Source organism: Cotesia glomerata, linkage group LG5 (assembly GCF_020080835.1).
Source record: "Cotesia glomerata isolate CgM1 linkage group LG5, MPM_Cglom_v2.3, whole genome shotgun sequence".
NCBI lineage: Eukaryota > Metazoa > Arthropoda > Insecta > Hymenoptera > Braconidae > Cotesia > Cotesia glomerata.
Window position 1 is genome coordinate 3,860,257 of NC_058162.1, and position 14,712 is coordinate 3,874,968.

Consider the following 14,712-nt stretch of genomic DNA (forward strand, 5'->3'; position numbering starts at 1 on the left):
TCCTCATCCTTCCGTATTTATATCATTTTCACAGATAAACCGAAAGACGAAATAAAAATGATTATAAAAAACGAATACACGATAAATTTAACCTTCCTCTGTCCTCGTGTCTGAAATGGATTTGAATAATTGAAAAAATAACTTTTACACTGACTGAAAACCTCAGACGTACCTTGAATATTATAAAATGGTCATTTCCTTCCTTCCTTTTTTGTCTTCCTTCTTTCAATGATAAATAATATTGTTTGGTGGGAAAACCAACCAACAACTGTAATTAACAATTTAGATTAAAGTTACTTGTAAATAATTATAATAATAATCTATATTATTAAGAGAATAAGCAAAATTTTGTGACCAGTGTATTTATATGATAAAATGGGTTTTTATGGTTAAATTTGGTATCGTTGGAAAAGTCTTGACCTGGAGTTGTGCCTTTTCAAGGTTTTATATCATTCTCACCGATAGTCAATTTATTATGATAAGTATTCAGGCTGCATTTGAAAATGCTCTATCTCTAGATAGATAATTAAGAAATGACCTTGGATTTCGTGAACTATTGACATTTTTAAAGATATAAGCTCACCCCGAGATTACATTCATCGAGACCTTTCATTTAAGTACCCATATCATTTTTTCATATATTTATATATATTATATATATGTATATATGAAAAATATATCAAAAGTACATGTGGGTACTCAAATGAAAGCTCTTGATGAGTATAACATCGGGATGAGCTTATATCTTTGAAAATAGCAATAATTACACGGAAAGAAGTAAACTGTAATATTCACTCGGATTCCGGTTAATTTTTATAGTTTCAAACAGTAAAGCGGACATCGGGGTGGCAAAAATATAAATATTACAGAACTTAATGTAGAAAGTATAAAAGCCACAATTTATAATTTAATATCCAAAATAAGTGATTAGTAGCTGTCACTATAGTAAATAACGACTCTTTCATCTTTAAAAATTACAGTTTCAAACAGTAAAAATTGCCATTTCAATATATAGTCGATATTATGAGGAGAAGAGGAACTCAGATGAAAGAGAAGGGGGTCTCACTCTGGGAAAATTTACCATTTGAAACAGTAAAAATTATACTTTTAAAATATACATTTTACCAGTCCAAGCAAGTCAATAATTACAGTTTGATTTTTAGCGTTGCGTTTAAAGTTTACCATTTTACTTTGTAAATATTGACATTGCTTGTGTTAGAAATTTACTAACTTTATTTTATACTTTTTACATATCATAAGATCATTTTTTAGGTACGAAATGATAAATATCAAAGTCTGAATTTTTAATTATTATACTTAAACATTTTAGACATTCACATAGCGAATATTACTGTTTGAAATAGTATTTTCTTCCATGTAAATCGTGAATTGAAGCGTTTAAATGGTAAATATTATAAAATGAATAGTAAAATCACGATTTTACTGTTTGAAATGGTAATTTTTAGGAGTTGATCATTCCTTATTATAAATCGACTGTTATTTATTACATACATTATTTACTTTTTTCCGTGTAAGAAATGACCTCGTATCTTTTCAACTACTGACATTTTTAAAGAAATGACCTTGTATCTTGTCAACTACTAACATTTTTAAAGATATAAGCTCATCCCGATGTTACACTCAGCAAGACCTTTCCTTTGAGTACCCACATCAATTTTTCATATATTTATATATATTATATATATGTATATATGAAAAATATATAAAAATGCATGTGGGTACTCAAATGAAATCTCTTGATGAATATAACATCGGGATGAGCTTATATCTTTAAAAACGTCAATATTTAAGATAGTACAGTGCAATTTAACAAAAGTAATTATTTATTTAATAAAGCAAAATTTTATTTATTTATAGTTCACAATTCACGGCAGTCACATAGTGACTGCAAGGTTGCTAGTACGCTATAAGTTACTGTAATTAAAATAATATGATGCACTGTTTTGGTGTTGAATAGCACAATAACAAAGGTATAAAAATTTTAAGTGTAAAAAATATCGCAGCGTAACATATGTTTGAAAATGAATATCAAAGATTATTATAACGGCGTAGATAGCATATGTGAGTAATTTCTTCCTGTAACGGTGGTTGCGTAGCAGTGTTAAATAGTGATGCTGATCGAGGATGAATCTCATTCTGAATAACAACAGACTATTTCAGTATAACTCTTCCGGACGTTGAGAAAGCGAAAGCGATTAAATGTCGGATGTCTTGAAGCATCACAAACTCGTTTTGTTTATGGCCTTCCCGGTCACAAGTTTCGTATACGTAAATGAATAAATGTCACTCTCCGATCTCGAGATGTGTATTAAGCAGCGTAACGGGTTAGACGAGGTCATGGATTACAAGGTCGCTAAGCCAGAGCCAGATTTTGTTTTGTGACCTCCAGCGGTGAAACGCCGCAGGCAACCGACTCAGAGCAACGATCTAAGGATTAACTGGTCAGGGTCAAGATCTTGGTTTCTCAGGAAATTGCTTCCGAGTACGTGACACTTTTTGCTGCATTAACTAATGTTGTTCTAGTTAGTCAAAGGAAAATCCCGTGATTTTGTTGTTAGTCATTTGTCCATGACAATGAGCTCGATTTTTTTTATCTTCATTAGTCAGGATTCTGATGATCTTGAACAAGAGATAGTTAGAATTGTAGACTAATTACTTTTATGGAAATTCGTTTGAAGAATTTTTTTTACCGGACGCTAATTTTGATAGTTTTTACGGCAAAATTACGGATAAAATTAATTTTTAAAGAAAGTATGAATATATATGTTTGTTAGGAGAGAAATAGAGTAACCTTGAAGGATTTTTATCGGGCGCTAATTTTGAAACATTTGGAAGGAAACATTACAGAAGAAAAATTATTTAGATTAGAATATTTTCTTCAAATTTATGAATGGTTAAGGAAGTACGAGCGCTAGGCAGGGTGGGGATAGGTATCGACTCTAGCGCGGTAACGGGAGAGCAGTAACAATATGATTTTTCTCAATATATAGATATACATTTAACATTGGCTAATGGCGGCATTTATTTTTCTTTTAATTAATACACTTTAATTAGTCGGGCAAGTCTACATTTTTTTAAATTAAATTTATCATTAATATATTTACTTTCATTCATAAGTTTTTTAAAAATATTCACCGACAGTTTTACGAGAAAAATACAGAAATGTATCAATGTTTGGGGGTTACCCCATAAGACCAATGTTAAATTGCTCAACTTTAAAGTTAATTATTTATTTAAATGATCGGGCAATCTCCTTCAAATTTTCGGAATTTGTTTAGACATATTTAAACTTCATATTAAAAAAAAAATCAAGCCTTTTATCAAAAGTTGCCTTGGTGCTCGTACTTCCTTAAGTTAAATGTTTTTTAATTAAAAAAATTCATTTTACCGGACGCTAATTATCATACTAGTATGGTAAAGTTACCGTAATAAAATTACCGACACGGTTATTTTTTGTATTGCTATAAGATAAGATTATGTATAAATATTTTTTGGAAAAGAAATATTAGAAGTTTTTCATCGGACGCTCATCTTGAAAGTTTTTAACAAAACTATTACCCAAAACCGTTAATTATGGTCAATTATTTTATTAATATTTATATATTCTAGTTAACTTGAATATTTTATACACTGAAGGATATGAGAGATAATAGATAGTACCGGACGATAATTTTGATACGTTAAATAGAAAAATTACAGAACAAAACTATTCATACGGTTACTTTTAAAACAGTTGTACGATGTGAATATGTAGAGATTTTTATTGGAAGGAAAATGTTACGAGTTTTTTTTTTACCGGACATAGATTCTAATATTTTTAATGCAAAAATTGCCGGGTAAAATTATTCGAAACGTTCATTATAATTGCATTGGTATTTTTTATACAATTAAAATTCGAGGGATAAATATTACTGTAAAACATTACACAAACCGGTTACTTATAGTCGATTATGGTTTTAATAAATACTACACGGAAAAAATGAAACCCGACTGGTTCGTTTTCGGCACCATGACTGAGTTCTGTGTTACACTAGACTCATTCGTGTGTGCATACGACTCGGTCTGGTGTAAACTAATTTTTCTTCCATTTTTTCTTGCACACGACTGAGTCTGGTGCCGAAAACGAACCAGTCGAGTTTCATTTTTTCCGTGTAGCAACCTTGCAGTCACTATGTGACTGTCGTTACTTGTGAACTATACAAAATTAAAATTTTGCTTTATTAAATAATGAATTTTGTTAAATTGCACTGTACTTTCTTAAATATTGACGTTTATAAAGATATAAGCTCATCCCGATGTTACACTCATCAAGAGCTTTCATTGGAGTACTCACATGCATTTTGATATTTTTTTCATATATTCATATATATAAATATATAAAATATATGAAAAATTGATGTCGGTACTCAAATGAAAGGTCTCGATGAGTGGAATGTCGGGGTGACCTTATATCTTTAAAAATGTCAATAATTTACAAGATAGGTCATTTCTTAATTATGTTAAATTGCACAGTACTTTCTTAACTATTGACATTTTTAAAGATATAAACTCATCCTGATGTTACTCTCATCACGAGCTTTCATTTGAATACCCACATGAATTTTGATATATTTTTCATATATAAATGTATATAAATATATGAAAAATTGATGTGGGTACTCAAATGAAAGGTCTCGATGAGTGGAATGTCGGGGTGAGCTTATATCTTTAAAAATGTCAATAGTTCACGAGATACAAGGTCTTTTCTTAATTATGTTAAATTGCATTGTATTTTCTTAACTATTGACGTTTTTAAAGATATAAGCTCATCCCGGTGTTACACTCATCGAAAGCTTTCATTTGAGTACCCTCATGCATTTTTATATATTTTTCATATATAAATATATATAATACATATAAATATATGAAAAATTGATGTGGGTACTCAAATGAAAGGTCTCGATGAATGTAATATCGGGGTGAGCTTATATCTTTAAAAATGTCAATAATTTACAAGATAGAAGGTCTTTTCTTAATTATGTTAAATTGCACAGTACTTTCTTAACTATTGACATTTTTAAAGATATAAACTCATCCTGATGTTACACTCATCACGAGCTTTCATTTGAGTAGCCACATGAATTTTGATATATTTTTCATATATAAATATATGAAAAATTGATGTGGGTACTCAAATGAAAGGTCTCGATGAATGTAATGTCGGGGTGAGCTTATATCTTTAAAAATGTCAATATTTCACAAGATAAAAGGTCATTTCTTAATTATGTATCTAGAGATAGAGCATTTTCGAATGCAGCCTAAATACTTATCACAATAAATTGACTATCGGTGAGAATAATATGAAACCTTGAAAAGGCACAAATTCAAATAAAGACCTTTGCAATGACACTAAATTTCACTAAAAAAAAACCGATTTTATCGTATGACTATCCTGGACACAAAATTTTTCTTATTCTCTTAATAATATAGACTACTTACTATTGCTTTAAATATTTTTGATACACTAAAAAAATGTAAAAGAAACATATTACGGGTTGCTAATTTTTATACTTTTCATGGTTAAATTACCGTAGAAAAATTCCTAATAGGTAACATATGGTCAATAATTTAAAAAATGTATAATGTTGCAAAAATATAATCATTTTTGCTGTGCTAATTTATAAATTTTCAATGCAATGCTTCTTACTAACCTAATAAATAAATATTAAAAAACTTACCTTGCATTTAAAACTTTTTTCCAGGTTTTTGGGCATACTACTTCTAACAAAAGACTTGACGCTGGTAAGCCATCGAAGGTGAACGCCCTCCATCTGAAAAGAAAAAAGAAGCCCAAAAAATTTGCCATGACCCTGAGACAGTCCTTGAAGCACACTTGTTTATCAACTGAAAATGAATGAAATGAATCATTCTGCTTCGTCATCTTCGATATTACGCAAAAAGCGCCCCCGACAAGTCCTAGCCGTTTACGTTTTATCTCAGACGATGAGACATTCTGGTCATTTCTACACATAATAAATAATAAATATATCGATATTCAAATAATAATAATAATAATAATAATTTCCTATTAGAAATTAAAAATAGCCGTAATAAATGAATCCTTTAACAGTAAGTGAAATAAATTTTGATGTAATGCTAAACTTTCAGCTGCATAACATCAAAATGGTGATTCCTAAGCAGCATTCTGATGCAATGGGCAGTTTCTGCTGCATTTAATTATGATTTAAAGAGCTATTAAGAATCATTATTATTATGATTATCATTACAGTTTATATAGATATCAAATGTATTGAGTGACGGGAAATTGTGCTCAAGTTAATACAGAATGTGACCTTCGATGCCGAGAAGAGAAATCACTACTGGTTATGCTAAATGCAGAGCTCCGACGAATCAACAACCGAAGGAACTTTTATCTTTATCATAAATAGAATAAATAAAATGAATATATATATTAGCGTGGCGCAAAAAAACAGACTATTTTTTTTCTTGAGTTTCGAGTGAAAAAATGTCAGTTTTTGATGTTTTAAGGAGGTTCTAGCGAATCTAATGTAAAAAATAATTCCCAACTTTGAGCTTTGAAATTAAGTATACGTATAAATAAATACGTAATTTATCTAATCCCAAAATTAAAAAAATATTCACCGTTTAGTTACTTAGATATTAAATTTTAAAAATCACATATTTTATCTCCTTATACACAGGCTCTTATGGCGGACAAACTTTTGTCGAGACTTTAATTATTTTTTTCAATATTAACCTTCCAACTTTAACGGATAAAAAACTATACACAAGAAACTTGGATTATTGCAAAATATAAAAACAATTTAATAATAATACATTACCGATATAATTTTTGGAATATTCAAAGTCAAATTTTATGTTTGTAACTCGTTTATCGTCAGCCATTTATTCGAATAAAAATTTGACAACATCGCGTCAACAGTTGAGAAAAAAGAAAAGGATAGAAATATAGTTACAGAGAGAGAAATGTTTAACTCACACACTCATCCACGTCTCTGTTATGGGGATAATCAAGTGCGCTATTGCCAAATCTGTTTAATTATTCCGGCAAGTAATAAATACCAAAGTCATTTTATTACTTTACTTTATAAAATAAATAAAAATCATCAATTATTAAATTGTTTAAATTATTTTAAATTAAAATAAAGAATTTTGATGAATATTGGGAAAACTAAAATTGAAAAAAAAATTTTAACACTATTTTGACTCATTAGTTACGCTCGAACTTCCTTAAAAGCCCTCTTCAAAGAACAGCTCAAAAAAAATTTTTTAAGAGGTCACTCCAAATTTTTTAAGATTTCAAAAATCGTCAAAAATCGAAATTTTTTTTTTTATTTTTTTTCTCGTTACGTCTTAATTTTATAGACCAAAAAAATAATTTCCTGAAAGTTTTAATTTAAAAGTTAAATTTTGAAAGGTCACTCATAATTTTTTCTAAATTTCAGAGTCAGCAAATGCTAATCCAATTAAATAGTCACTAATAAATTAAAAAAAAATTATAAGCGACCTTTTAAAATTCACATTTTGAACTGAAACTTATAAAATTATGATGTAACGAGAAAAAAAATTTAAAAAAAAAAAAAATCGATTTTTGACGATTTTTGGAATCTAAAAAAATTTCGAGCGACCTCTTAAAAATTTTTTTTTAAGCTGTCCTTTGGAGAGAGCTCTTGAAACATCAAAAACTAATATTTTTTTAGTAGAGACTTAAAAAAAAAAATAGTCGGTTTTTTTGCGCCATCCTAATATATATTTAATATATATTTAAATATATAAAACGATGGACATCTTTATCGTTTTTTATCAAATAAATATCTCCGTTAGGTTAATATTAATTCTTTCGAATTAAATAAAATGTTTTAAGTTACTAATCATAATCAATAACTTTTATTTTTAAAATAAAAATTGACGGATTTATTTATTTACGATTATTTTTTATAGTTTAATTATAGACTGTAATTATTTATTTTTTATTGCAAAATTTATTTTAAATAATGGTTGTTTTATTTTTGAGCATTGTGAAATACTGTAAAAATATTTTACGAGAAAGGAAATAAAGATATGTATAAATATATATTATAGATATAAAATTCTTTTTTTTTTTTTTAACATGATTTTTAGTAGTCGTTTAAATTTCTCCAGGTATTTCATTTGTATCCGATATATTGTATGAAGAAATTTTAATGCAAGAAAGTTTTTGAAATTAGTGTTGCTAATATGTATATACACATTCAAATACATTTCATCCGACTGTCGAGACTCTCACCTTTTATATGCTAAAATATACGCGATCATTTAAGCGATAGCTTGAATTATTTTTTTTTTAGTTCCGTTTATGTTCCTTTGCATTAAATTCACTTGCCTCGAGGCTTAATTTTAACGATTTAATTTCATATAAAAAATTATATCTTTGATGTTTAAATCAAAATTTTGTATACATTATTGAAAATGAGGACAATTAAAGATTATGACCACCTATAAAGATCATAATAAATTATAATCAAAATTTTAATAAATATTTAATTAAATTGAACTCAATACCGATTTTCTCAGAATTATTAAATGTAAATGTACCTTTGAAAATTTTAAAATTTGCAGAATTATTCCCAAGTAATAAATTATACTGTCATGAATTTCTGTAAAAAAATTTCCAGGTATGGCTTGATATTGTCTAATATGTTCATATATAATTTTTAACATGACTCGAGATGAAAATCGGTCATAGCAGCACGTATCTGACTTATAAAGGCTACTTTTTTCACTCCTTAGAAGAGTTTTTATTTTATTGGTTTTTAATTTAATCAACTACTCAACTAATTTTTGTTTTGTAAGACAGTAATTGACGGATAAATTTTTTAGAAAATAAATTAAATTGAAATCAACAACAAAAATTTATCATCTATATATTCCTATATGTATAGTTTGATAAGATAATATATGAAAATCGGCTATGTCAGAATTTTTTATGGATTTAAAAAAAAAAACTAGCAACCTTGCAGTCACTATGTGACTGCCGTGACTTGTGAACTATAAATAAATAAAATTTTGATTTATTAAATAATGACTTTTGTTAAATTGCACTGTATTTTTTTAACTATTGATGTTTTTAAAGATATAAGCTCATCCCGATGTTACACTCATCAAGAGCTTTCATTTTAGTACCCACATGCATTTTTGATATATTTTTCATATATACATATATATAATATATATAAATATATACAAAATGATGTGGGTACTCAAATGAAAGGTCTTGATGAGTGTAACATCGGGATGAGCTTATATCTTTAAAAATTTCAATAGTTCACAAGATACTGGTTAAATTGCACTGTAATTTCTTAAATATTGACGTTTTTAAAGATATAAGCTCATCCTGATGTGACACTCATCAAGAGCTGTCATTTGAGTACCCACATGCATTTTTGATATATTTTTCATATATACATATATATAATATATATAAATATATGAAAAATTGATATGGGTACTCGAATGAAAGGTCTCGATGAGTGGAATGTCGGAATGAGTTTATATCTTTAAAAATGACAATCGTTCACAAGATATGTGTTAAATTGCACTGTAATTTCTTAACTATTGACATTTTTGAAGATATAAGCTCATCTAGATGTTACACTCATCAAGAGCTTTCATTTAAGTACCCACATCATTTTGTATATATTTATATATATTATATATATGTATGTATGAAAAATATATCAAAAATGCATGTGGGTACTTAAATGAAAGCTCTTGATGAGTGTAACATTGGGATGAGCTTATATCTTTGAAAATATCAATAGTTCACAAGATACAAGGTAATTTCTTAATTATCTATCTAGTGATAGAGCAACGATACCAAATTTAACAATAAAAACCCATTTTATCATATAAATACACTGGCCACAAAATTTCGCTTATTCTCTTAATAATATAGATTAGTAATGAAATTTTTGTATAATTTATAAAAAAAAATATTTCTCACTGTTCCTTTAATTAATTTCAGCAAATTCCATGAAATAAAAATTGCTTAATCAACAATTAAGATTTCTTATCTCCAGCATTAAACTTCAGTGTTTTTATTTACTCGGTAATCAAGATAAAAAGCTAGACGAAAATTAATAGAGCATAAATTGAAACATGTGTGACGTAACAGATGTTATACTTTGAATAAATTAAACTTTTAAAAATCGTGATCAATGACATAATCGATAACATTTGATTGACATTAAATATGTAATATAAAATGTATCAGTGCATATACAAAACAAGATTTTGTTATTAATATTTATTTTACATAACAGCCGACATATTGTGGCAATAATTATAATATTCATAAAAGTGTATCCAATTTGTCTATAGTCGCAATGCATCACGCCCAAACCGCGGCTGTCCGACAAAATCCAATCATGCATACAGAAATACATTTTTTATTACCGCTGTCTATAAATTTATATAAACATCAGAACGAATTTGCCAAACTGGAAACTGGCACGAATGTCTCTTAATTTATACAACTGAAACAAACTTAAACATTATCAATATTTTCAAACTTTGCTGCAAACATCAAAACCACTAAAGGCGAGTTGCGGTTTACCCGCAAATTAATTTTCTGTTTTAAATGGTGATCATAAAATCACCGCGATGTTTTTATGAGTTATTGTGTGGTGAATTCTTTGCGGACATTAAGTCGGTTCTTACTAAATAAAATTTAATTTGGTTGTACTGTGAGTTAAAAAGAAAAGAGCTTATTGGAGTAAAATTATTTTTCACCGAAAAAAAAAAAATAATTGATTCAAGAAAAATATTCTCTTTAAAATTTCACTCATGTTTTAGGCTATTCAGTTTAAATTAATTAAAAAAATTTAGGGATGGATGAAAAAAATGAAATTTAGCCAATAAAGAGAAACAGCTCTTTTTAAAAAAATTTTTTTTTGTTTTCAATTTTTGTAGTTTGAATAAAGAAAATTTTTTTAAACCAACATAATAAAAAATTAAAAAAAAAATTATTAATATTTTTGAAGAATTCATGAATTAATAATACGAGTTTGTAAAATGAGAAATTCTTAAATCAAGACAGCTGGTTTTCGAAACAATTTTTTAAAAATGAAATTTTTTGGAAAAAAAAATGATAAAATTTTTCATAATTTTTTTATGATAATTCTTTATAGGCCCATTTTTTGATTAAAAATATAGAATTTTTTCAATATTTACAACTCTTAAAGCGAGCAAACTCACGCCACCTAGCCATCTAGCGGTAGCCTCACATACTAAAAATTTCAAAAAATTTTTTTCAGTCTAAAAAGCGTTGTTTTCTTAATCCACAAATTTTAATTTATTAATTCAATCCACAATCTTTTTTCCTCAAAAAAAATCTAATGAAATTTTCAATGAAATATTTTTCTCGAATGAAAAAAATTATTTTATGCAGTTAAAAAAATAAAAATACAAAATTTACATATTTTGTATAAATTAATCAATGCACATCTAATTAACAAATTAAAAAAAATGCGTATAAAAACAATGTAAATAAAACATTACAATGCAACAAGTTTAGTCATGATCTTGAAAGTAATTAATTATCCTGAAAGCATCCAGGTTCCAAGTGACACAACACATCAATTACAACATTCTCTCGATGTCTTGAGACTCACTACAAGAGCAAAAGACTGCATGATCTTGTAACACCAATTACAAGTACACATCAAGTGCACTTACACACCGTTGCCATAAAATTACAACTAATGATAATATTTATATACAATACAATGTTATGTTGTATGTTGTGTGTTGTGTTATTATGACTATAACTGTGACTATGATTTGTATGGTCATATTATGAAATTATTATTATTATTTTTAAGTTATAAGTTATAAGCCAAAGGTCCCCGGCAATTCATTGCACAATGAAAAAAAAATTAATACCCACGATTTGATTCAGTGAATTATGATTTTTGATCACTCTATATCTTAGATATCGTAATTGTTGTTACAAACACTTACTTTCAGGCCTTGGTAATCCCAGATCATAGACTTGGTAACGGCATCTACGTCATTGCGAACGTAATTCTATCGGAATTAATTCAACACATTGTAATTTATATAACAATCTTCGTCACTTATACTTATTATTAATAATACAATTTATAGACGGTATGAGTGGATATGTAATTATTTAATCACTCGATAATGACGAGATGAAAACAATTATTATTTAATATGTAATTATTATTGTTAGCGGCACGTCGTGTCGATAGAAGAATAGACGGCGGGATTGATTTAATAGGATCTAATTTGTTGTAACCGTCTTTCAACTTGAACGTTTTAATTTTGTATGTATACTGCAAAATAGTTACTTTCTCATGTAACTTTCAACAGCAACGATAGAATCGTCTAGATTTTTTTTAAAAATTTTAGAATGTCTCTCAAGCATTTTGGAGGTAGAAAATTGCAAAAAATGCAATTTTTCCGGATTCTTTTTATTTTTAATTATCATTTTTTTACACTCGAAAAGAAAAATATCATGAAAAGTAGGTCCATCTTGGAAAAGAAATTTTCTAATACGGCGATACATGGCTTAATATGAAAAATGGATACATCAAGACATCTATCTACACTGAGAAAAAAAAATACTTTTATTAAGAAAATTTTCTTGATACAAAAATTTATGTTCTTAAAAATTTTCAAGAATATATATTCTTAGCTCAAACACTTGTTAAATTAATTGAAATCATTTTTACTTAATTTAATTAAAGCTACACAGTAAAAAATTTTTCGTCAAATTTAACACAAAAATTTGTGTTGATGATTTTTTTTTACACAATCTGTGTTGAATCAACATACTAAAATGTTAAATTCTACACAAACATTTTTACACTTTACACAATGACGAAAAATTTTTTACTGTGTATTATCTTGTTTATCTATTATTCAAAGATAAAAAATATTGATCTCTTCACAAATTAATAATTAATGATGATAATAGAATATTCGATCGTCATCGAATTTCTTGAACCAAGAAATTATTAATTGAGTAAAAGTATTTTTTTTATTCAGTGTAGCTTGATTTGTTTTGATATTTTTTGATATAATTCAACATGCCATATTAGTCTTGATATCGCCAGATATGCCTCACATAATTTTTAACCAAAGTAACTTTGGGAATCTCTAACAGATGGCGCATGATCACGAAATTATCTCCCTACTGAAAAGTTAATTTTGAGTCATTAATAGACAAATGAAAATAATTGTTATTAGTCTACCCCTAATCAAAAAATATATATATCTATTTATTAGGATGTGCCAAAATTCAATTTCCGTGAGAAACCTTTTAGAATTTTGAGTTTCGCTTTTAATAGGAGCTGTGCTTGGGCATTTCCCGTGAAATTTTGGGGTGAGACGATTTATTTGATTTTCATAGAATTTTTAACAAGAGCTTTGTTTGAGCATTTCCGAAATTTCAAAATTTGGCCAGAAGTGCCCAAGCAAAGCTCCGGTTAAAAATTATATGAAAATCAAATAAATCGTTTCACCTCAAAATATCTCAGGAAATACTCAAACACAGCTCCTGTTAAAAGGAGAACTCAAAAAATTTATATTTTCTTTCGCCGCAAACGGATATGAAAAATTTTTATATGCTTGCCTATAAGTTGAATAATCCATTCATTCATGAAAAAATCTTTTAAATTTTCCGAAAAACAATTTTAAGCCGTCTTTAATAGCAATAATTTATATTTTTTCACATGTAAAAATTTTTTTCCGGATCTCGAACAGGATTATGTTTTCTGGGACCAACTTCACGGAATTTTTCCTTTTCATGTCACGGATATAATTTTACTGTGATCATAAATTTGTGATTTTTTTTAAATAATTAAAAATTTCGTAAATACTGTAATTTAAAAAAAAAATAATCTGAAATGTTCATACAGTTACTTTAGTTAAATTAAAAACCACTAATTTACTGGAAAACATACTCTTATTCTTAAAAACAAAGTACTCGTGTATGTTAATGGCCTAGTTTTTTTATATCAAAATACCTCATAGCCATAACTTATATCTCAAGCGCAAAAAACAATTGAAAACAATAAAAAGTTTAACAGCAAAGCTAATATTACTGTTAATATTTTTCTTGCTTTGATTGTTACATTGCCCCGGCGCTAGATTAACATATTACGTATATTTCGTACATAAAAGAGCACCCACGTAAATTTCGTAACAAAATAATGATTTATTGAATCATAATAACTTTTATCATCGGATACTTTTATATTGGATACTTTCAGATTGAGAATGGTCGAAACCTGTAAATGCAATTCCAAGTAAATGATTGCTCGATTATTTAAAACATTCGTTGTTTTTACTTTTCGACAACGCAATTTATATTTTTGCATGACGTATGCAGGTATATGAAGGATAACTTTGCTATATACCATTTATATATGAATGTGCTCGAGTCCAGGGCACGTTATTATTCGATTACATAATACGATCTTAATCGTGAAGGAGTTGGGTCTGTACGCTGCCGGAGACCTAGATGTCTAGTAGAGCGTAAACCTCCCGATGCTAAGGAAATATCATTATATTGTAAACTGGTTGGTCATGACGGTTGAAGGTACAAGTAAGTAATTGCGTGGATGCGATGGACAATATAGTATTCTTTATTGTTTTATTTAC

At 27.7% G+C, this 14,712-nt stretch overlaps 1 protein-coding gene and 1 long non-coding RNA gene across 2 annotated transcripts in view; one reads left to right on the forward strand and one right to left on the reverse strand.

Moving 5' to 3' along the window:
* Positions 1-5,833, forward strand: part of LOC123265923 — a 41,179-nt gene extending 35,346 nt beyond the window's left edge. The window contains exon 4 of the mRNA XM_044729910.1: positions 5,763-5,833. Coding sequence (XP_044585845.1) covers positions 5,763-5,785 — 23 coding nt within the window. The 3' untranslated portion in view covers positions 5,786-5,833. The remainder of the gene's footprint in view (positions 1-5,762) is intronic.
* Positions 30-5,827, reverse strand: LOC123265925. Its single transcript, XR_006509696.1, has 3 exons — positions 5,739-5,827; positions 173-268; positions 30-110 (listed from the first exon to the last, which is right to left on the reverse strand). It is a non-coding gene; the product is annotated as an uncharacterized LOC123265925 (long non-coding RNA).
* Positions 5,834-14,712: the final 8,879 nt, after the last annotated feature.